At 34.4% G+C, this 25,892-nt stretch overlaps 1 protein-coding gene across 2 annotated transcripts in view; it reads right to left on the bottom strand.

The window, feature by feature from the left end:
- Positions 1-25,892, bottom strand: part of ULK2 (unc-51 like autophagy activating kinase 2) — a 94,080-nt gene that overhangs the window by 43,095 nt on the left and 25,093 nt on the right. For both annotated transcript variants that reach the window (XM_006908416.3, XM_025044363.1), the window contains exons 6-13: positions 21,803-21,976; positions 20,857-20,930; positions 19,172-19,273; positions 18,206-18,264; positions 17,080-17,162; positions 13,803-13,850; positions 13,362-13,450; positions 8,561-8,732 (exon numbers count right to left, since the gene is read on the bottom strand). In XM_006908416.3, coding sequence (XP_006908478.1) covers positions 8,561-8,732; positions 13,362-13,450; positions 13,803-13,850; positions 17,080-17,162; positions 18,206-18,264; positions 19,172-19,273; positions 20,857-20,930; positions 21,803-21,976 — 801 coding nt within the window. The remainder of the gene's footprint in view (positions 1-8,560; positions 8,733-13,361; positions 13,451-13,802; positions 13,851-17,079; positions 17,163-18,205; positions 18,265-19,171; positions 19,274-20,856; positions 20,931-21,802; positions 21,977-25,892) is intronic.

Below are 25,892 nucleotides of genomic sequence, written 5' to 3'. Positions count from 1 at the left end.
AAGAAAGAACAGAAGGAAATATTTGAAACAATAATGACTGAGAATTTTCCCCAAGTTAATGTCAGACACTAAGCCACAGATCCAGGAAGCTCAGAGAACAACATGCAAGATAAATGCCCCAAACAACTACAGTTGCACACCACTGACTGATGGGGATAAATTTTGAGAAATATTTAGGCGATGTGTTCATATAAACATCATAGATACACTTACACAAGCCTAGATGGTATAGCCCGCTATACATCTAGGTTATATGGTATATCCTATTGCTCTACAGGAGAGGAAAAATAATTTTTCCTCTAGCCCTTCTGGGTTTTTTGCTGAGACATCTTTGTAATAAAAGATAGATTAACAGAAGAACAAAATTTAATAACATGTATACCTCCTATATACATGGGAGAGAAAGGAACAGAAAGGAACAATTTCCTGGGAAAACTCAATAACTTGCCAAAATAGTTGAAGTCATCACCTTTAAAAACCATCTTCAGCTGAAGACTAAGGTTGTTATGCAAATTTGTCCTTGTGTTCTGCGCTGATAGAATTTCTAGAGATAAGGTTATCCCCCTATATCTGACACCCTTACAAATGGAGACCTTGCTCACAAATATAATAATCTGTTACAAAAGGTAACTTCTACTTCACAGCTTCTCCCACGTCTGCTGTTTCTTAAAATTAACCAGCCTAATATAATCCTTATGCCAAAGAGACATATTTTGGGATGAAATTCTGTTCCCCTACAGCTTCTATGCTACAAACCTTTAAAGAATGTTACTGTACTGAATACTGTAGGCAATTGTAACACAATGGTTAAGTATTTATTTAATGCATTGTGCTAAGGTGTTACAATGGCTAAGACATTGCTAGGCAACAGGAATTTTTCAGATCCATTATAATCTCATGGGCCCACTTGTATATGGTGTCTGTCACTGACCAAAACATCCTAATGCAGCACATGACTGTATACCTAGGCATATCATTTTCAAATACAGAAAATCAAAAATAAAGAAAAAATCCTGTAAGATGCCAGAGGAAACAAACACTATACCTTTAGAGGAACAAAGATAAAAATTACATTACTTCTCCTCAGAAACCATGCAAGCAAGAAGAGAGTGGAGAGAAATATTTAAAGTGTTGAAAGAAATAAATCGCCAACTTAAAATTCTGTACCCTGCAAAATTATCCTCAAAACTGAAAAAAAAAAAAAAAGATTTTCTAAGACAAAAATTGAGGGAATTTGTTGCCAATATACTACCTTGTAAGAAATGTTAAAAGAAGTTCTTTAGACTGAAGGAAAATAATACAGGTCAGGAAACTGGATCTACAAAAAGAAAGAACACCAAAGAAGGAATAAGTGAAAGTAAAATTAAAACTTTTATTTTTCTTATTTTTAAATGATCTAACAGATAACAGTTTGTTCAAAATAATAATGGCAGGGGTGGCTCTATAGTGTAGTGGTTAGCCCGTCTGCTTTTACACATAGAAAGTCCGGGGTTCTCGCCCCAGGTGGAGCCATGGACCATACCCTGGGTGCACCAGGCCCTCCGAGTTTGCCGGGTGCGCCAGGCCCCAGGTGCACACTCTGAGTGTGTGGGAGGAGACACCCCACCTTTAGAGATCCAGTTCTTAAGGAGAAACAGCAACATCCATAGGTCAGGGGTAGAAGTCGGGGAGGGGGGAAAAAATAATAATGGCAACAATGTATTTGGTTATGTATGTTTATGTATATATCTTATGTGTACATATATACGCTTGTGAATGCTTATATGTAAGCAAAATGAATGTCAGCAATAATACAAGAGTCAGGAGGAATGAAGACTGTTTTATTATAAGGTACTCGCAATACCTGTGAAGTGGTATAGTGTTATTTAACAGTAGGCCTGGATTATTTATAAACATAATACTGAAAACTCTAAGACAACCACTAAAAATAGTTTTAAAAAGTATAATTGATATGCTAAAAAAGGAACAAAAATGGAATCATAATAATTAGCACAACAGGAGGCAGAAAAAGGAAGGCAAAAACAGAAACAAAGAACAAGGATAACGAATAGAAAAAAGTAACAAATATGGTAAATATTAATCTAATTATATCAATAATCACTTTTAACATCAATAGTCTAAATGTACCAAGACAGATTTCAGAGTGGATCAAAAAACATGATCCAACTATATGCTATCTACAAGAAACTCATGTTAAAAAAATAAAGACACATATAGATTAAAAGTAAATGGCTAGAAAAATAGACCACGCTAATACTAATCAAAAAAAGCAGAAGTGGCTACATTAATTTCAGACAGAGCAGACTTCAAAGTAAGAAAAGTTATCAGAGTTAAAGGGCATTACATAATGATAAAATCATATTTATGTAAACATAAATTCTCCAAGAAAACACATCAATTCTTAACATGTATGGTCCTAACAATGGAGAGTCAAACCATGTAAGGCAAAAACTGATAAAACTGCAAGAAAATATAAATGAATCTACTATTAGAGTTGGAGACTTCAAAGACTCTCCCTTGGAAATAGATTCAGCAGACAGAAAATCAGCAAGGATCATAGCTGAACTCAATAGCACTATCAACCACCTAGAGAGAATTGACATCTATAGATTACTTCATCCAAAAACAACAGAATAAAGATTTTGTTCAAACTCACATAGAACATTTACCAAGACAGACTACAATCTGGACCATAAAACACACCTTAACAAATTTAAAAGAATAAAAATACAATGTCTGCTCTCAGACCACAATGGAATGAAACTAGAAATCAGTAACAAAAAGATAAATGGAAAATTCCAAAGTATGTAGAAACTAAACAAAACACTTCCAAAGAACACATGGGTCAAAGAACGAGAGAAATTTAAAAGTATTTTTAACTAACTGAAAATACAACAAACATCAAATTTGTAGGAAGCAGCAAAAGCAGTGCCTAAAAGAAGAAATTTATAGTACTGAATGCACATATTAGAGGATAAAAAAGATCTAAATTCAATAATCTAAGTTTCCACCTTCAGAAACTTGGGGTGAAAAAATAGCAAATTAAGTCCAAAGTAAGTAGAATAAAAGAAATAATAAGAATTAGAGCAGAAATCAATGAAACTGAAAACAGGAAGTCAATAAAATCAACAAAACCAAAAGTTAGTTCTTTGAAATGATCAAGAAAATTGGCAAACTACTAGTTAGGTTAACTTAGAAAAAAAAAAGAAGGGACACAAATTGCTAATAATCGAAAAAGGGAACATCAGTACACATCCCACTGACATTGAAAAAATAATAAATGACTATTATGAACAACTCTATGACCACAAATTTGAAAGACAAAATCTGCCAAAGCTCACACATGAAGAAATCGACAATATAAATAGTCCTATATCTATCAAAGAAGTTAAATAATTAATAACCTTCCAAAACAGAAAGCACCAGGACCAGATGGTGAATTCTACCAAACATTTAAGAAATAAATTGTACCAAATCTCTAACTACAATCTCTTTTAGAGGACAGAAGCAGAGGGAATACTTTCTAACTCATTTGATGAGGCCGCCATTATCCTAATACCAAAACCAAAGATCACAAGAAAACTACAGACCAATATCTCTCATGATCATAGATGCAAAAATCTTCAACAAAATATTAGCAAATTGAACCCAACAATGTACAAAAAGAATTATACACCATGACCAAGTGGGATTTATCCCAGATATGCAAGGCTGCTTTAACAACCGAAAATCAATTAATGTAATCCATCATATCAATAGACTAAAAAGGAAAAAGTCACATGATCATATCAATAGATGCAGAAAAAGCATCTGACAAACTCCAACATCCACATTCATGATAAAAACTTGGTAAATTAGGTTTATAGGGGAAACTGTCTGAACTTGACAAAGAATATCTATAAAAAACTACAGCTAAAATCAGACTTAATGGTGAGAAACTCAAAGCTTTTCCCACTAAGATCAAGTAAAAAGGCAAGGATGTCTTCTCTCACCACTCCTTTTCAACATTGCACTAAAAGTCCTTGCCAATACAATAAGTCAAGAAAAGGAAATGAAAGGTATACAGATTGGGAAGGCAGACATAAAACTATTGTTCACCAATGACATGACTACCTACGTAAAAAAAAAAAAACCTGAAACGACAACAAGAAAACTCCTGGAACTAATAAGTGATTATAGCAAGGTTGCAGGATACAAAGTTAATATAAAAAGCCAATTGTTTTCCTATATATCGACAATGACTAAGTAGAATTTGAAATGAAAAACACAATACTATTTACATTAGCACCTCCCAAAATGAAATATTTAGGTATATATCTAACAAAATATATATGAGGTCTATTTGAGACAAACTACAAAACCAACAAATGAAATTAAGAACTAAATAGAGAGATATTCCATATTTATGGATAGGAAAACTCAATATTGTCATGCTGTCATTTCTTCCTAATTTGATCTATAAATTCAATGCAATCTCAATCAAAATCCCAGCACGTTATTTTGTGGTTACTGACAAAATGATTCTTAAGTTTATGTGGAGAAGCAGAAGACTCATAATATTGTGTGGCTAACACAATATTGAAAGAAAATAAAGTCGAAGACTGACACTACCCACCTTCAAGACTTACTATAAAGTTACAGTAATCAAGACAGTCTGGTATTGGCAAAAACAGACAATAGATCAATGGAACAGCACAGACAGCCCAGAAATAGATCCCCATAAATATAATCAACTGATTTTTGACAAAGGAACAAAGACAGTACAATGGAGCAAAGATAGTCTTTTCAACAAGTGGTGCTGAAAAAAACTGAATATCCACATGCAACATAAATAAATCTAGACAAAGACCTTACACACTTTGAACAAATTCAAAATGGATCACAGACCAAAATGTAAAACAAAAACTATGTAACTCCTAGGAGATAACATAGGAGAAAACCTAAATGACCTTGAGTATCACGATGCCAACACAAATGACATGAGTCATTAAAGAAATAAATTAATTAAAAAGCTGGACATCATTAGAACTAAAAACAACTATTCTGTGAAAGATAATATCAAGAGAAGTGGAAGACAAGCCATAGGCTGGGCAAAAATATTTCCAAAAAATATAGCTAATAAAGGACTATTATTCAAAATATACAAAGAACTCTTAAAACTTAACAGTAAGATAACAATCTGATTAATAAATAGGCCAAAGATCTCAACCAACACCTCACTTATATGGATGGTGAATAAACATATGAAAAGATGCTGAACATTATATGTCATTAGAAAAATGCAAGTTAAAATAACAAGATACCACTACACATCTATCAGAATAGCCAAAATCTGGAACACTGACAACACTCAATGGTGGTAAGGATGTGAAACAACAGAAACTCCCATTCAATAACAGTAGGCATACAAAATGGTACAGCCACTCTGATGGTTTCTTACAAAACTACACATAATCTTACCATCCCATTCGGCAATCATGCTCTTTGGTATTTACCCAAAAGTTGAACACTAATATCTACACAAAAACTTGCACAAGGATGTTTATAGTAGCTTTATTCATAACTGCCAAAACTTGGAAGCAATCAAGACATTCTTCAATAGGTGAATGGGTAAATCGTGGTACATCCAGACAAGAGAATATTATTCAGCACTAAAAAGAAGTGAGCTATCAGCCCATGAAAAGATATGGAGGAATCTTAAATGTATATTGCTAAGTGAAAGAAGCCCATTTGAAAGGGCTACAAACTGATTAATTCCAACTATATGACATTCTGAAAAAGGCAAAACTATAGAGACAATAAAAAGACCAGTGGTTTCCAGGGGTTAGGTGGGGAGAGACGAGTAGGTAGAGAACAGGATTTTTAGGGCAGTGAAAATGCTCTGTATGATATTATAATGATGGATATTTGTCATTATACATTTGTCCAACCGAACAAAAAGTACTTTGCCAAGAATGAACTCTAAACTATGAAGTTTGGGGGATGGTAATGTGTCAGTGTAGGTTCATCCTTGGTAATAAATGTACCCCTGTGGTGAGGGATATTGATAATGATGAAGACTACGCATATATGGGGATAGAAGATATATGAGAAATCTCTGTACTATACTCTCAATTTTGTTATAAACCTAAAACTGCTCTAAAAAAATCAAATCTTTCAAAAAAATATCTTACATGTATGATATATTTCATAATAACAAATTTTTAATAATTAAAAAAGGGTGGTCAACTATAACAAATGCTGTGGACATATCAAAAATAGGAGGACTAAGAACTGACCCCTTGGTAGTACAAAGACCTCAACAAGAGCAGTTTTGAAAAAAACATTTTTTAAGGCAATATTTACCCAAGTAGTAAAGAAAGTAACTAGAATAAAAGATATGAATACCCTTTATGCAGAAAAGTATAAATGTGTATCGAAACACATTAAAGAAACCTAAATAAGTGGAAAAACACACCAAACATTCTTGTGTAGACAATACAATATTGTAAAGATTCTAACTGTCCCTGAATAGGTCTTCGAGAATCAATGCAATTCCCATCAAAATCTCCAAGTAATATTTGTCAAGCTAAAATTAAACCATATAGGGGGAAAAGGGGCCAAGAATAGCCAGGGTGATTCCCAAGAATATTAGGATGCTCTCTACCATTACCCTCCATCCCCATTTCACACAGACATACAAGCATTTAAAAATGATAATATAGACAAATAGACCAATGAATAGAATAAAAAACCTTAAAACAAACCCAATCACATATATAAACCTGATATGACAAATTTGGAACTGTACATCAATAGAGAAGGACAGAATGTTCGATAAATAATGCTGGCATAACTGATAGAACTCTACCTTATTCCAACCACACAAATGAATTCCAGGTAAAGTTAAATATGAAAAAAATAATTTAAAAAATCTTTACAAGGTACCATTATAACATTTGGCAGCATAGCAGACTATTAGTTGCTTACAACTTGTCTGCACCAGTATTTTATAGAGCTGAAGCTGTACATATTTAGAGTATCCACTTGAAAGAAATTCTGGCACAAGGATATCTGTTAAAATACATTTCGAATAGTGAAAAGACAGAAATAATCCAAGTAACCATCAACAGGGAAATGGATAAACTGTGGTTTAGTTGTACTAGAAAATCCAGATATTAAAACCAATTAGATACACATCTAGATATGTATTTAGATACAAAACAAAAATATGAGTAAAAAGCAAACTGCAGAAACATTCTATATAGCATTTACTTAAAACTGTAATAAAACAAAAATACTGTATGTTATTTATGCACGCAGGCATATGTAGAAGTATAAAACTATTTACAGGAATATATCTCTGACAAGAGTAGAATGAGGAAAGGGACTTTAGCTGTATCTACAGCATTTTATATCTTTTAAAAAGACGAAAGAAAAGAAAAAAAAGAAAAGAAAGAAAGAAAGAAAGAAAGAAAGAAAGAAAGAAAGAAAGAAAGAAAGAAAGAAAGAAAGAAAGAAAGAAAGAAAGAATAACAATAAAATAAATAAAAGACATCTAAAACAAATATGGTAAAATGTTGAAATAAGTAAAATTAGCACAGTAGGTAATATGAGTGTCTACTGAATTATTTTGTTTGAAATATTTCATAATTTTAAAGTCTGAATTACTTTTTTTAATGAAATAAAACCACTGTACTAAAAGATTTTTAAAGGTAACTACCAGTTTTCATAGCACTGATCATAAACTGCCACCTACTACTGCTGTGGTGTCCATGTTTTCCCTCTCTAACCAATAAATCCTGAAGGGATTATCGCCTTCTCAACAACTAGCACGGTGCCTAACATAAGCAGCTATTAAATAAGTATTTGATAAACAACTAAATAGACCTCTTTTTTTAAAAAGATGTAAAACTTTGAGGGTTTAAAACGTCATTGTAAATAGACCTCTTGATACAAACTTCTCCAACCATCTGTACCCGCACGCAGTCATTTTGATATTATTTAATTATTAAAGTAATCAAATTTCTGGCTTTTCTGATCTTATTCCTTCATAACCCATAGTTCTTTCTTTTTTAATGGTTTTTCTAAGTTCTCTTTTTTGTAGGTTTTCTGGTAACCTTCAGTATTCCTTCGGTCAACATAGATTCATCTCCCTTTATAAATTTATGAAACTCATTCCTGAACTTATGCCATTATCTTCTGAAAGATATCCACATTGTTTTAAGACTCCTTTGAATCTTAGGTTTTTCTCAAAAGAGGTCTTCCTTTAATTCTTTTATCTCAATTTAATTTCTCTCATTTTGCTGACTTCTACATTTATTTAGATACAAACAGAATTGAATTTGATGTCATTTCTTATAAAGTTTTCATCTACCTTCAGAATCCAAAGTTATTGTTTTATAGAAGGTGACTGAGCAGGATTTAGAAAGGTTGAGAATTCAACAACTAAATAAAATGCCCATTTGAAAAGGGGCCCGACGCAAAAGAGCATTATATAAAGGTTTTAAAACAAACAAACAAAAAACACTAATCAAGTAAATTAGGAAACAGAACATGTACAAGTAGAAAAGATTCTCACATGAGTGGTCTGACGAGATGTTGTGTGGAACCAAAACAAAGTCATCCGTGTCACAAGAAGAGTTCTTGCTACTAGTACTGGCAGAATCTTTGGACACTTGTAGATAGTTGGGAGGACCCAATGGTGGGGAGGATAAATTCTCTTCCTGAATATGCTGTATATCTGGAAGGGACTAAAATTAACAACATAAAATTAAAACTGGCCTAATAACAAAGTGCAAGTCAGAGTAGCCATTAGACTAAAGAATATTTTTTTCATAAAAGTGGACATGAAGTTCAATTCCATCTAAAATTTCAAAAAAAATAATCTCTTTGGATAAAGACTTCTTAAATATTTTCCAAAACTAATATTGAAAAACATTTCATGCCACTTATCACATGTATCTGTCTGCCTCTCCTGAAATTTTTGAGAAGTTGAGTTTTGATCATCTCAACATCCCCAGTTTCAGCTCACGGCCTAGCAAAGCAGATACTCAGTAATTGTTCACTTAATGACTAAAAAATGTCCAGAGACTTAAATGACATCCTGTACTACTCACACAAAGTTTTAAATCTCTAATGAAGAAAACATTATAAACAGGAAAGCAAGAGACCATATTATGTAAAAAAATAAACAAGTCAATAAGGATAACGGCATTGTAGCCTAGAGATTTATTAACACTCACAGAAAGAAAGATTTGGAAAACCTTACAGGTGTGGGTGTATTCCTTTTATTTTTCTTTCAGAGAGGAAAGAGATGTTTTGTGGGAGATAGGACAAGAAGAGAAGAAAAGCATGTAAATGCATTTAAACAAATAGGCGTAAGTAGCTATCTTTTGGCACTTAACCTAGTTCAAGGCCTCTAGTGACAACTCTAATGTCTCAATTATACAATGGTTTTCTAAACAATAAACTCATAAATTACTATGTATTGTGTTAAGTCTCTATTATCCCATTTAAATTTTGTTTCTATTTTTAAAAAAAGTACTACATAAACCTGTCTTAAAACACCCAGTTCACTGCTGGTGCTTCTTTGAATATCACTGTGCAATGAAATCAGTCTCAAATCTCAATCTCTTCTTTTTGTGAGACATGTACACATGACATAAAATCTCCTTATCACTTTTTGAAGAGAACTCATGTATCAAGGTTTTAAAGGGAGGGGAAATTAAAAAGACTAACTACTGAACATCAACCATTGTTAAGAGCTTTCCACGTATTATCTAACTTTAGCCCTGTTCTGAAATCCATTTCATTTTTAAATGAACAAAACTCAGAAGATTAGAAAACTTGCCTAAGATCACAAAACTAAAAAGCAGTCAAGTTGAGATGTGATTCTAAGTATGTCTACTTATTTCCAGTGTTTAGGCAGAAACTTTCTGAATTTCTTCCTCTGCTATTTATAAAATTATCTGCATCTACAATTATCTTGGTGGAAGAGATGCTTCATACATTCAAAGCTATATCTCTACCTGTGTTTTAATTCCATTTCTTTCTACCTCTTCAAGGATCTAGATCAACTCCCCTCTGCTCCTGACACTTTCACCCTCTCTTTATTCTGGCTTTTTCCTTCTTTGTACATAAACACATTTAATTTTCTCAAATCTCAAATCCCTAAAACCTTCTCAATTACCATTTTCTCTTGCTTCTTAACAAATATTTCTTGAAATTATCAAACTTTAGTGACTCAAATTTCTCACCTTCCACGTATTCCATAACCCACCATAATTGATTTTCCGCTTCCAACCTTCCAATAAAATTGCCTTTATTAAGCTTACCAATAACTCCCATTGCCAAGTTCTTGTGGACACTTTCTCTATTCTCTAAGATCCTTGTATTCTCTGCTGTGCCTGCGCTGTGGACCATTCTTTTCTTGACACTCTACCCCCTTATTCAGGGACCCTGCTCTCTTGCTTTTCCTTCTAATTCTTAGTCTCTTTTGTGGGTACTAGCTTCTCATTTGCCCCTTAAATGAGAGGAGTAGAGTGAGAAATTCTCCAAGGTGCCACCCTGGAAACTATTCCTCACACTTTTTATACGCACCCCAGTGACCACTCTTACTCTGCCCAGATTCTCTCCCATGAGTTCTAGACCCCTCTGCTCACTTGCCTGTACAACCCTAATTCATCACCTTTATACTCCAAAGCATGCTCCCATACTGAGTGCCTTATCATTATCCATCCATTCAGTGCCATCAAGGTTTCCCTCTTCCTTAAGTTCTAAGTTCAAGCAATCTTCAAGCTCTGCAAACTCTTTATCTTTCTCTCACCTGCTTCCCCCGCCCCCTTCTCCCTTCTCCTTTCCTACTGCCACCTTAGTTCAGGCTCTCATTCTCAACAAAACAAAAAACAAAAAAAAGTTGGAACAGTCTTGGGTTATTCTGATTCCTCTAGTAGAGAAACCTCTCTACTCTCTACTTGTCTCCAATCTAGTCTTCCACCCTGCTTTTGGAAGAATCTAGCTAAAACACAGAGTGGATCATATCACACCTTCACTTAAAATCAAATGACTCACTACAACTTTAAGGATAAAGTTTGAACTCCTTTGCTCAGTGCCCCAATTGTCAAGATACAGCCTCTCCCTACCTCTCTAGCTTTATCTCCACTATACTACCAATGTTCTCTACATTCACCAGACTGAACTACTTAGAGAAGCCTTGTCCAACAGAACTTCCTGCAATTATGGAAAAGTTCTATATCTGAGCTGTCCAGTATGGTAGCCATTGGCTATATATGGCTACTGAGCACTTGAAATATGACTAGTATGACTAAGAAACTGAATTTTAAATTTCATTTAATTCTAACAAATTTAAATTTAAGTGGCCATGGAGAGCTACAGAGTTCCTTCAGTGGGTCATGCTTCCATGACTTCATGAATGGAGAGTTATCTGCCTAAAATACCATACTTTTACTAAATTACCTTGCTAACTCTTCAAACCTCAGCTCAATGTCCTCTTCTGAGCAGCATTCCTTAGTTCTTGGCCTGATTTCATACCCCTCGTCCACATTCCCACAGGTAATAAAGATATATATACACACATGCTTCTAAGAGTGATTGACTTATTTTCCTCTTCACCACACAATTAAATTAAAAACCCTTTAATGTAAGAGATCTGGTCAAACCATTCATTAGTGTCAACCAGAACCTCACACAAAGTAGGCATCTGATAAATGTCATGAAATCAATAAATTGATATTTAAGAGATATTATATCTAAATAGCATTTAACCTATAGCCGGTATCATAACTAAAAGAATGATTTGGATTTGCTATGTTTTTTTTAAATATTTTTGACTTTCAAGGATTTCTCTGTAGCAGCTGCATATTTCTATGAGAATATTTTTTAAAAAGAATGTTATATGTGTGCGCCTGTGTGTATTAACTCTCAGTAAGAGTTCACTCCAGCCCTAGGAAGAAAGGAAATACATGTATAATATCATCTTACATTTGGCAGACGTTTTTAAAACCAAGGCCTGTAAAACCTGCCATTTTTTAATCTCACTAACTGGAAAATATACAGAAATGTTCCTGCTTTCCTTTTATTCCCTAGCTTTCCTTTTTATTTTCACTCCAGGCATTAGCTTTTAATAAAGGCCTTCTAAAAATGTTTTTCCACCAAAGTTTTTAGCATCTAAATATGCCTCCTCTCTCCCTCCTGCATCTCCTCACTCCTCCTGTCAGCACTCCATTCTGCTCTTCCCCAGTTTTAAGAATTGTCTGCTTGCAATAGGATGATTAGCATCTGCTTTAGTTATGGGCAATTAAGTTTCACTGGAAAATAATAATAGCAGTTGCCACCTCCTGAGTATTTGTGTGTCAGGCACTGTAGTAAGTGCTCTTTGTTCCATTTATCCATTCAAAACCCCATGAAGTAGGTAAATTATACTACTTTACATATGAGAAACAGGCTCAGAGAGATAAAGTCACCTGTCCTAGTTAACATGGCAAGTAAGGGTTGTGGAAGCTCCCAAGCCCCATACTTTAAACCTCTGATGGCCTTAACCTGCTAATATATAATCACCTCCTTTGTGGCTCCCCCACCCTTTTGCCAGCAGAATTCAAGAAACTCATGTTGCCAAACTAATCTGGAAAATACAATAGGCACAAGAGCCCTTCGACCTTCAGTTTCTAGAAAAGCCTCAACGTTACAATCCTCTCAGACTGCAACAGAGATTGAGGGGGAAGGGTCAGTATAGAAAAGTAGACAAGAGAGTAAAATAAGACCCTGGGGGAGTAAAGTGGGAAGAAGTAGTGACCAGAAGTGACCAGAAGTCCTCAGGAAGAAGCACTTAGACTGGAGAGAAGACAGAGGAAATGGCTTGGGAACCTCAGCGAGAGGAAGAGGTTGAAATGGAACAACCTGTAGAACAATCTTTTACAGGGCCAGTAAACATGATTAAGAAAATCTAAAATCAGTGGAACCTGACTCAAGGGTCACTCCTCCACCACTGGAAATTCTATGTATGATAAATATCCAAATTGTTTGTGACATTCAGATAAAATATGTATTACCTATCCACCCGTAAGACGTACTCTCTGTTTGTAAGTGTCATCCTTCCCAACCCACAGGGCATGAAAAGGTGAGAGTAGCTGTTCAAAGGAAAGCAGCTCAGAGAGGTAACATTTCTTGCTGAAGCATACACAGCTAAATAAAGGGAGAGGTCTAAATATAGGTCCATTTGATACAACAATAATGCTCTTTCCTTAAGCCTCAGCTGCATTAGTAAACACTATACATAAAGAATATCCACGATGTATTTGCACTCTGTAAACAAATGCAATAGCACGAACTCTGAAATTATTTTTCATAAAACTATAACTTACTGGTGGAGAGGCAAAACGACAAGGTGGAGAGCTGCCACAAGAGCTTCCAGAGACAGAGCCAGCATACACGGGCACCGGAACTGGGCAGGCTGCAAGAAGAAACACAGATGAAGAGAAACACCACTTTGTAGTTCCATTACATGACTTGTCTAATAGAAAAGCCTGTCAACACTACTACATCTTTGCGTTCACCAAAAATTCACATTTATCTATTTATTTAGAGCTCCCATGGATGAAATGAAAAATGCAGCATTAAAACTATTTCAACTTGGATTTGGAAAGAAAAACAGAACTGTTATTAAATGCAACTACAGTATTTAAGAAAAGCTCAATGAAATCTTGAGAAGCGCAGTAAAAAATCACTTTTGTAATACAAAATACTAATTTTTCCCTAAGCCTGGACTCACTTTTCAGTAAAAATGCAAGAAGGAGGTTACTCACATTTTTTTATTGGAACTTGCTCAAGGAAAGGATGACTAAAAAACGCTTCTGTAATGAAAAATGAGAATGCAACTTTTAAACTGATGTTGACTAGCAGATAGGTTAATCTTGTCAATGTAGTCAACATAACATCTTTGAGATCATAAATAATTACTATTAACTTCTTTATGTTGCCACCATTTCCCTTAAATGTAAAAGCATATTATTTTTGTAAATCATCTATAAAATTATCAAATTATAAGTAATTCTTAATCAATGAACAATTTTAAATTGTGAATTTTCAAAACATCCATTACCAACACAGCACATCCTAAGGCAAATGAAGTAGACATGCTCTCTAGTATGGGCCATCTTCAAGCAGACAACCTCATGGAGTACTGTACTGTGACCAATCCCTTGCTAAGCATATTTTTGAACTCTGGAAGTTTGTTGTCCTAAGTGGAAATCTAGGTAACTGATTTGTACAATAAATTCTATTCTTCTATTGCAGAAGAACTATTTCTGCAGCCAGTTTCACATTTTTAAAAAAGCTATTAATTTAATTTCTATACTATCCACCAAGAATAAAAGCTAAACAATAAGCCTGCTAATTAGATAAATAGATGAGTAAATGATAGTTCATTATTTTACACTCTTTAATTTCCTGTATGTAAATCATTTCACTATTTCTTTAAAAACCCACAAAGATAATCTCATTTATCATTAAGTCTCCAACTTGTGTGATATTAAGTATCATACAATAGGCAAGAAAATAGCACAGTATCAACATGGAAGTTTATTTGATAATACAAGATCAGAAATAAGCTTAACCCAGGTCTAGTCTTAATTGTCTTCAACTCTGAAGGATCCCATGAGTTTCATTGAAATTAATGCCCAAAGCTTCTCAAAGTAAAATATCAATCACACTTGCTAAGGAAAGAAAATGTGGAGGGTTTTGAAGAGAAACATAAATTTTCTATCTTAGTCTTTTTTAGAACAAAATTAATATACATATCAATAAATTCTAGTTTGACATGTAAGACTTTTTAATGCTGACTACAAAGGACATAATAGAGATCAGATAGAAAAGATATAAATAAAGAAACTAGAGAGACTGAATGCAAATACTCTGAAACCATCTTCTAAATCAATTGCTATGGCATGGAAAGTATATAAATATTTAATATAATATATAATTTTAAAACTATTATCCATGCGTATGCTGTTTCACTGTTGATCTCATGGTTACAGAACAACCCTCAGCTTAATTTCTCCCTCTTAAAGATAAAAATATTTACCAACTACATGAACAGAAGTTTAATTCCAATTTTATAAAACTTAAGAAAATATATATTCAGACTACTTTATCTTTCCCCCTATACAGAAGCTAGAGCTATCATCTACTGAGGACATTTACTAGGACAATGAACTGAGTGTTTCACATACCAGTTTTTCATTCAATCCTTACAAACTTTATACAAGTATTATCTTCTTTTTATGAACAAGGAAATTATAGCACATAAAGGCCATGCATCTTCTCCAATGTCGAAAAGCTAGTAAGTTGAGGGACTAGAATTGAACCCTAGTCTGTCTTATCCAGAAGCTTATGTGGATTTCCATTAATATACATTCACGGACCAAAATTCTAGAGTACAGTTTTACAAATTTCTATTTTTATTACAACTATTACTATAGAAACAAATCAAACAGTTTTTTTTCTTAAAAATTTGAAAATCAGTGTTGATTTGATGATTATTTTCATTAAACATGTTTTATGGGTTTTCTGGTCTGACATGTTCAAGTCTTGCTGTTTTTACATAAGAGTGATAAGAACAAGTTAACAAACTATCCCCCAAAGAGGAACTGAGAGCCAGTTTCAAGGATAAATGTTCTCTCAAAATCTTCAAGAACCGGATAACCCCTACAATATTAAGTATTCCAAGTTTTCATTACACGTGAAGTGGTAAAATAGTATTTGAAAATAGATTGTGATACATTAAAGTACTTAGAGGAAAATTTTTAGCTGTAAATGCTTGTATTATAAAAGGTTCAAAAGCAATGATATGAGCTTCCACCTTAAGAATCTAAAATTCTAAGACAGAAGCTGTGGCCTCCAAGAGGCGCCCGTAGCCTGCTCTTGTAAAGCAATGGTATAAGCCAAGCTACCACAGAGCACATGTTCACAAGAGTAGCCATAAAAAGAGATGCCCCTCCCTGGCTCCCTAAACCCATCGTTTGAGGTTAGGGACTTTTCTACCAGGATTCTGGGGTGTTTCTCCTCCATTCTTTCTTCTAGAACTTTTCCTAAATATTTCCCCCTATACCTCTCCTCTGATACCATCTGCACTTAGATGTCAAATGGCCATCGTAAATTTAACATGTCTAACCTAAACTAATCTTGCCCCTACAGCCTGCTTTATCCTCATGATCCTTCCCATCTCTGTGACTGACAACTCCATCCTTTCAGTTGCTCAGGCCAAAAATCATGGAGTCATCTTCGAGCCTTCACTTTTCTCACACCCCACATCCAATTCATCTGTAAATACTATTGCTTTTACCTCCAAAAATAGCCAGAATTCAACAATTTCTCACCACCTCTGTTGCTGTTGTCTCCTGATTAGCAACCCAGCTTCTTCCCTCTATCTCCCACTATCCCTCACCAGTCTGTTCTCAACAAGCAACCGGACTGATCCTTTTAAAAACATTAGATACATTATTCCTTTGTTCGACATCCTCCAATGGTTCCCCATCATACTTTAAGCAAAAGCCCAAGTCTTTAACTGCATACATGGTATGTTCTTAGCTCTAGGCATTTGTACTGACTATCCACTCTGCCCGAAAAGCATTTCCCATAGATATCCATATGGCTTGCTCACTCTCTAACCATCTGTCAATCAAGTCTTTGTTCAAATGTCACTTTCTCAGAAAGGTCTTCACTGACTATCTTATTTAAAATTTCAACCCCCATCCACCCCCATTTCTCTTCCTCCTTTAATTTTTTTCCATAGTACTATAAGCAGATCATTACAATTTTTAATTTGTTTGTGTCTTTCCTCCACTAGAATATATACATCATGAGAACAGGGATTTTGTTGATTACTCTATTCCCCATACCTAGAACATATTGAGCACTCAATAAATATTTACAAAAGAAGTGAAAGAAAAAAGACAGATAAAAAGGAAAGTAAAACTGACTTTAATTTTCTCCTGAAACCGCCACAGTATCCTTTTATTAAAAATTTTCAGAATACACAGAAATAAAATTACGAAGTATGTAAAATTTGAAAATATTACTTACCAAAGTCCATTCTGTCTTTTTGGTTTCTCTGAAGTAAACCCAAAAGGAGATTAGCCAAATAAGGTGATGTCTCTCTGGGAATGCTGAGGGAAAGGGGAAAAAAACAAACTAAGTGGTGAGTTTATGTATATTAACTACATGACTTTTGCCTTCAATATGGGAAATGAAAATATATACTCAATTTCACATATCTGCATTGAATGAATAAAGCACTTTGCAGGCACACAATCTGGAGTTTAAAAGAACTTCAAACTGGCACTAATAGTTGCTATAGATTTCTCTATTAATTAAATTAATACCTAATTAATCCTCCCTGATTTGTGAGGCATCGAGTCTGATAACATGCCATCTTGGTAAAAATGTGGGAAAAGGAGCACTCTGCTATGTAAATACAAACAGCCAATTTGCAGAAAATACCTTTCGGTCTAGTCAGTCCAACAATTCCATTTCTAAGAGTCCTAAAGAATGCACAAATATATCCCCCTCCAACACTCACCTCTTTCTCTCTCTCTCTCCCTGCTCTAGTGCTCTTGCTTTCTACTAAAGTCTGTTTGTTATAACCACAAAATGAAAACAAGGATCTGATTAAACATGATAAATGTAACTATGAGACTATGTAGCCATTTAAAAGAATGCAATAACTGCTGAACAATGTCTATGCTATACTACAGAGTAAAAAAAGTTGCAGAACATTTTGCAAAGAAAACATGATGCAATTTGTATTGAGCCATGTGTGTGTATATAAACTATTACATAATCAAGACTCAAACATGTAAAAAGACCTTGCACGAAAAATTATTTAGAAAGATACACAGCAGACTTATCCCTAGAAAGCAGGGGAAGGTCTAGGGGGAATTTACTTTCTACTTCATGTACATCTATTCTGTTTGTATCTCCTTCCCCCAAAGAACACTTATATAACTTTGTTTTTTCTTTTAAATATACTTAACGTTTTTAAAAACAAAGATATTGGTACACCACCACACAGGCACCTATGATGCACTAGTAATTTTCTAATTTCCTATTATAACAAATGATCCAATAATAGAAATACATAAAACACAGAGTTCAAATAAATAACATTGTATTCACAAATAGTAAAACCCACTATAATCAAAACACATACCTAGGCATTAAGCTCCTATTTTTTTCATAAAACATCCTTAGGTCTTGAGGACTATTGGCCTGTTTAAAAAAAAAAGGAAGAAGAAGAAGAAGAAGAAAAGGTTTAATTTCCTAAATAACAGGGGCAAAAATTCCAAATCATATGACTGATGCCCATATTCTTGCTATAGAACACAGATTCTGAACTTAAAAGCCATGGATTGCTGAAGGAGCAATAGGGGGGCACCAGGAACTTAGAAAATCTCTGAAATTATATGCAAATTACACATATCTGGGCATAATGTAGCTTTTCTGAGGTCGGACTCTCAGAGACGCTTGAAACTTAGAAAAGGTTCAGAACCACTATTCTGAAGGTTAAGAACCTCTCTCCATTCAAAGCTTACCCAACAGGTTCGTTTTTATTACGTAAAATCAAGGTATACTTTACCTTACGACCTTCAAGGGATTACTACTTTTCAGTCTCTGCATAGCAACAAGCAGCTCCCTTTGGACAGGATGTTAGAGAAAAAGAGGAAAAGGAGACAGACCCAAAATAATTTCCATAAAGCCTAAACAATTAACTCTCTCTCACTCAGCAGTAACAGGAATAGACACCTGGAGACACAGTTTCCAGTGATCTTCTCAGACCAGCCCTAGCCCCCACTTGGAGTCTAAGATCTGAAAGCCAGGCTAAGCAGGAAGCGCTGACATCCATTTTCTTCCAGGTTGTTAATTCTGACCCTCACTAGTTACCACTACCCTGGAAAACATAACATGCTTCATGCTCAGTCCAACTGCAAAGGAAAAGCAGACAAAAAAGGAAAAGCAAAAGATGTTCTGGGTCACAGCAGTTTTTGCCTGTAACAAAATCAAAATAAGTCTTAAAGGAACCAAAAACACTACTTTCAAAGTATTCCCCATTTTTAAGTCAAAGGCAACCGCAAAATGAGAACCCAAAACTGAGCACATAAGAAAAAAGTCAAGCTACCTGAAAAGGTGGTTTTCCAACTAGGCATTGATATATCACTGTTCCTATGCTCCACAAGTCTGCTTTAGCATCATAATGTTGAGACATAATAACCTCAGGAGCCTGGGGATAAAAACATTCGAAAGACACATATTATGTTATTTATATAATTAATATGCATGTTAACTGGAAAGGTCACACTGCTAACAAAACTAAAATAAAAATAACACATTGTGATATTTCCCTAATAAAATTATACCATAATGAATATAAGAATAAACTACATTCTTACATGAAAAGAATGTTGCATGAAAAGAAGTTGTAAAAACAAGCATTTCTATATATTATTAAGGACATACAAAATACAGTAAGAGTGTTAAAATAATAATAAAGAAATATAACACCAATTATAGGAAAGGTTATTTTTGGGGTATGAGAGTAGAAAAGTGGGAAATGGGAAAAGGGAGAGGTACAAAAGGAACTTGGATTGTCTCTGAAGTATTTTATTTCTTTCTAAAAAAAGATCAAAGCAAACATGGCAAATCTTCATTTTAAATACGTACAATAGGTATATAACTCTGCTATCTTATTCCTTTTTTTCTGTCATTTGAAAGCTTTTAAAATAACAGAAAAACTGTAATGCCAAACAATAATGAAAACTGTCTTAAAAGCAAAGGCATTTCTCCAATGCTTTGTTACAGCTATTTTCCCATTTCAGATTAGATGTTCTTTTAAAAAATATCATCAATTAGGACAAATATTTTTTAAAATGTCAGATACACTTTAAAATAGTAAAATTTTATTTTCCAGGCATAACATTTTTATTGTCCCTTGTAAATTTCTTATTGAGTTAATTTCCTTTAAAAATCAGCCCAAAGCTATTAGTTGAAATAATTTCATACTCAAGAAGTACAAAATAATTTTAAGTTATATTAAATTATAAAATTTATCATATAAGCAGTAAAATTATGATCAAGAAAGTAAAGCTAATGCAAAAAACTTTTTTTGAACTTTGATTACCAGTTCCCTCGATCTCAAAGTTGATTTTAAGTTAGAAGAAATCTTATTAAACATAAACCCACTTTAAACTTAGAACTGAAACAAGGTACATTTATTTACTTTGTAGGATTATGAAGTTTCCGAATTAAAGTATTTCCAGGCTTAATACTTCACATTAGTTCAGAAGTTTCATAGCCTTACCCTATCAGATATGGCAATATCCATATGAAAGGATAAAGAGGAAAGCTAAGATTTTTCAGCTTTAAGTGTGACACTGATGGAAAAAATGTCTAAGATATAGAGACCTTGTCAAGATTAGAACATGCAAAAGGTGAGTATATCCTATAGCTGAAGAGGTGCTCCCAAAAGGTCTTTAAGTATTCCTAACATTACACATCATGTATAGCATGGTCATAATTCATCAATTTTTATTTTCAATTTAATCAAATAGATTTGTAGCATAGCTAATTTTATGAAAAAATGAAAACCAAGAGGCAAAGATTACTAACTTTTATTACAGTCCACTATGCTAAAGCAAAAGATGTCTGCATTATAGCATTATCAGTAATATACTTAATGTTAGTAATATAAATAACAATTTAGACCATATATAAAATCACACACTACTTGGAAACAAGCATTATGTTTAAATTCCAATGCTTATAGCACTCTGCTATAAACACATAAGGAAGCAAACACTCACTCACCATGTACATTGGAGAGCCACACAATGTTGCAGCCATCATGTTACTATGTAGGTAACGAGCAAAACCAAAATCCGCTATTTCACAAAACAAAAAAGAGAAAAACAAATGATACCTTTACTCACACTTAACATAGATCCTATGATTCTTCAAGACACAGGAGGGCATGAAAGAATTGAGAAATTAACCACCACTAAAAAAGATTATTTATCAAAGAAAAAAGTAGCTACCTCAATTTTGACAAGTAAAGAAAGAGCAGTAATCACCAACTTCACAAGTCACTCACTGCTCTGCCAATTTTGTAATGAAGAAAAGAGCACCAAGCTTTGCAAGAGAAAATGCTAATTTTAATAAATAATTCATTAATATAGCTCTCATTAAATATCGATATCAGGTATAGAATTTGAACTGTTTTTGTCCTCCAGATATCCAATGTAACCTATACAATATCAAAAATTTCTTAAAATACCGCTAAAAAATTATTTTTCTAACAACCAAGAAAAGAAGATTCTTTACAAAATCTAGCATTAACAAAATGCTTCAAATAATTTTGAGATCCAGGAGCACTGAAAAAAAATTCTGCCAAATAAGAAGGCTAAACTAAAGGGTCTCTTAAATTTCTTATGTTAAAATCTCATGAGCTGTAAATAAGCAGGATTATTACTTTTCTGCCAATGACCGTAATACATCAGCTTCACTCTGACGAAGAGAAGCAGATTTCCTGAGGGATTAATATTTAGAGTTCCTAACATGGGCCTTTAAGCCCCATCTGAAATTTGGAATATGCTGCCAATAATGTAAAGAGTTCATGTATCTCCATACCTCACCGAACACAATAAAAAATTCAAAAGTGCATCAACTAAATCCATCATTCTAACAAAGTTTAACTAAAATCTAAAAATACTGTCTCAAAAATGTCCTTTGCATGGAAAAATACATAGCCATTTACCTATTTTGATGCGAATACCACTGACACTGGACTTTCTGCGATTGACGTAAGACAGCAAGATGTTCTGTGGTTTGAGATCCCTGTGGATTATTCCTTTGCTGTGCAGAATTCGCATGGCAGCTGCAATCTGATGCAGAAATACTCTGATAGTATCTTCACTGAGAGTTCCTTTAACTGGCAGAAAAGGAGTCACATAAATTTTTAAGCACACAAAATCAAATACCATCTGCACATGCCATCAACAGAACTGAGTAGTTATAAAGAACAAGGAGGGAACTGGGATTCACATTTATTCTATTTCTTTGCTTCAATCATTTAAGTCTGTGAAGAGATATCGGATATCTCAAAAATTTTAACCAATCTGTTGTAAAGAGAACTGATTTATATTTCCATCTTTTGTTTTCACTGGTGTTCATTTTTTCTTTTCCTTTCTCATTTTTACTGCTATAGGGGCCCACATTACTGAGTCTTCTCTATAAGGGATAAAATAAGTTCCCCTTCATATTAGTCAAATACATGGGATAAACGTCCATAGTTAATTACAGCCATTATGTGATCACAAATTCCTTGAGCGACTTGGACATCATCACCACTTAGACCTGTTAGGGATGTGTTTTACCACATATCTGCCTCCTTTAATCTCCCTCAAAGCCCAACACCCCGTCCCACCACAGTATCTTTCATAACTAAAGACGCCTTTAAGAAAAAATGTTTTAACTTGTTTTCACTACTATAAAGAGGTAGTAGGAACACTATTTTTGAGGACAGTAGTTATTTAGCAAATACTACAGTGTTTATATGTATGTTGGAGCGTGTAATGGTTTACAGTTCAGTTTGGAGTTAGGGTGCCTTTGTTCTAATCCCGGCTCCTCCTCCTATTTACCATGCAACCCTAGAAGATGATCCCTCTGTGCCCACTCCTCATCTTTAAAAGGCTGAAAGTAGGTTAACAACATGAAGTTGCTATGACAATCAAACAAGATAGTACAAAATGAAGACTTTAGAAAAAGGCCTGGCACATAATGAGTATTGCCTACAAATGCAGTCAGTACACAAATGAAAACTCTTTATTATAATGAATCTAAAAGTCACAGTGTAATTCTTTCAAACTACATTAGGGATTTAATATACTCCACCTTATCTAAATACTTCTGCCCATACAATTCTAGAGTATGTTCTCTATAACCTTTCCAAATGCAATTAAGAAAGATAAAATAACACTCGGAGCAAGTGAAATATTGTGATCTTAAAATCATTTTAATGATGTTAACTGACACTTTGTTTTAACATCTTTAAATAAATCCCTATGGTTTAAAAATTATCAAATACTTTTTTCTGTGCGTGCTGTTCTTAACCTATCCCTATGTTTTAATTCTTTGGAGTTCTGTTCCTTATGCTCACCGTAAAAAGATTCGTAAACATTAAAACATATAAAAAATGAAAATCTTACATAATCTCATCCCTTGAAGATGAACACCTTAAATAAATATGGAGTGTATTTTTCCAGATCTACTTACTTACTGATGGCAACACATAAATTACTGCAGATTAGTGAATGGGTCAAAGCAACACTAGAGCTTGAATTCTGTAATGTTTTACTTAAATTAGGTTGCAATAATTAAAATAAATAATATGGAGTTTTCTCCATTTCATTCATTTACATTTACATTTTAGGGCTAAGAAAAATTTTTTGCTACTTTAAATGACTGTAGCTGCTTAGAACTTGCATTTTTGCCCCATGATACATTATTGAATATTGTTAAGATTTACTTCAGAGTCTAAATTCTAATGCTGTTCCCCTGGGAGGAAAAAAAATTAATGATCTAGATTAGTTTAGGCTCTTTCTGGGTGCAAACTGCAGTAAAAATTTACATATTTCTATGAACATGAGATGTGTAATTCTCAACACAATCCCATACTGAAATTCCCACATTAAAAACTTAATACATTGGGTTGGTTCCATAGAGTAGTGATTAGCACGTCTGCTTTACACGCAGAAGGTCTTGGGTTTGAGCCCCAGTGGAGCCATGGCCCATACCCCAGGTGCACCAGCCCCCCAGGTGTGCACCTCAAGCACATGAGGAGACACCCCACCTTCAGAGATCCAGTTCTTATGGGGAGACGGCAACATCCATAGGTCAGGGGTGGAAGTGGAGGGGAGGAGGTAATTAAAATTTAAAAAAAAAAAGAAAAAAACTTAATACATTAACCAATGTTACTCCAATGAACTTAATAAAAAAAACTTTTTTAAAACTTAATACAGGTCAGAAACATGGCGGAGTAAGAGATGTCCCCAGATCTCTACACTTGAAACAACAATAAGCTGAACATCTAAAACTCAACAAAAAACACCCAACCTGCAAACAAGCACGTCTGCGCATGGGATCTGTGCATAAGAGCTACCACAGGCCAGAACCCCGGGAGTCAGGTGGTAGAGTAGGAGAAACAAAGAAGCTGCCTCTCACAGCCAGAGCTCCCAGCAGGAGTAGGGGGAGGGGAGAAGGTGCAGAGGGTTCAATGAACGCACTTCCTGGAGAGCTGTAAGCTCCACGCAGAGACAGTGCCCAGGGATCAAGGCAGAAACCAGAGAAGTAGAGATGGCAGAGAAACAACAGTTGATTATGACCAGACTGCAGGAGCAAGGCTGAGCCCGCAGCCCCCATCTCCAACTTAGAGGACCCCTCCCCTCATATCCTCCAAGATCCAACGCCTCAAAGACCCAGTGGAATCTAAACAAACTCTAGCAAAACTGTCACTAACACTGACGGGAACTGTGACTGAGGGTAGCAAGCATGATTAAATATTTATAAGAAAAAAAGAGACATTATTAAGTCTTTATATAAAGCAGGGATCCAAGAGGCTTAGACGCCACATACTGGAAACCAAAAGAAAAATGCCACCTTAACAACAGATTAGAGACCTTTATACAATAAATCTTCTTTCTGAGAAAAAAAAAAAAAGCAGACTACACTTCCATTAATGTTCAGGTGGAGAAATAGTCCATTGAATACCATGAACAACCAAGGGGACAAGACAGCTAAGAAAGAAAGAAAAAAATCTCCAGAAAATAAGCTTACAGACATAGAAATATGTGACTTAAATGACAGAGAATTCAGGATAGTACTTCTGAAACTCAATGAGAAACAAACTCAATGAAAAACAAAACAATTCATATCAATAATTCCATGAACTTAAAAACAACTATATCAGCAGAATGGGTTTTTTAGCAAGGAGACTGAAACCCTCAAAAACAACCAATGGAACTTCTGGAGATGAAAGAACACACTGAAAGAGATGAAAAATGAAATAGCAAGCTTGGCAAAGAGTTGACCAAATGGAGGAAAGGATCAGTGATATCGAAAACAGAAATCTAGAAATAAATCAGAAAGAAAAAGAGAGAAACTGAAGAATGAAAAATAATGAAAGAGAAATACAAGAACTAGCTGATACCATCAGGAGAGGAAACATAAGAATAATGGGCATTCTCGAAGGGGAGGAAAAGGAGTAGGGATTAGAAAGCATTTTCAGACAAATAGTTGACAAGAATTTCCCAAATCTAAGGAATGAGCTGGAGCTTGGAATTCAAGAAGTCAACAGAACATCCAATTATCTCAACCCAAAAAGGCCTTCACCAAGACACACTGTATTAAAATTATCAAAAATCAATGACAAAGAAAGAATTCCCGCAGCCAAGGAAAAGAAGGCGGTAACTCTGAAGGAAAATCCATTAGATTATCATTGGACTTCTCAGCACAAACCTTACAAGCCAGAATCAAATATTCAAGCTTTTAAATGAAAGGAACTATCACCGAGAATACTGAATCCAGCAAAGCTCTCCTTTAGATAAGAAGGAAAATAAAGACCTTTCCAGACATACAAAAATTGAGGGAATTCTCCACTACAAGGCCCACATTACAGGAAATACTGAAAGGGGTCAGTCAGCTCACCTAAAACAAAATAACAAAAAAAAAAAACAAAAAAACCATCCTATAAGAAAAGCGACTAGCAGGCAAACAGAAGCAGAGGAGTACAACCATTATTAAGAACAGGGCATTATAAGCTTAAACAATAAGAAGAGATTTGCTATTGC

The sequence above is a fragment of the Pteropus alecto genome, unplaced genomic scaffold (assembly GCF_000325575.1).
Source record: "Pteropus alecto unplaced genomic scaffold, ASM32557v1 scaffold52, whole genome shotgun sequence".
Taxonomy (NCBI): Eukaryota; Metazoa; Chordata; class Mammalia; order Chiroptera; family Pteropodidae; genus Pteropus; species Pteropus alecto.
Note: the sequence above shows the minus strand (reverse complement) of the source record. Positions and strands in the feature narration are given on the sequence as shown.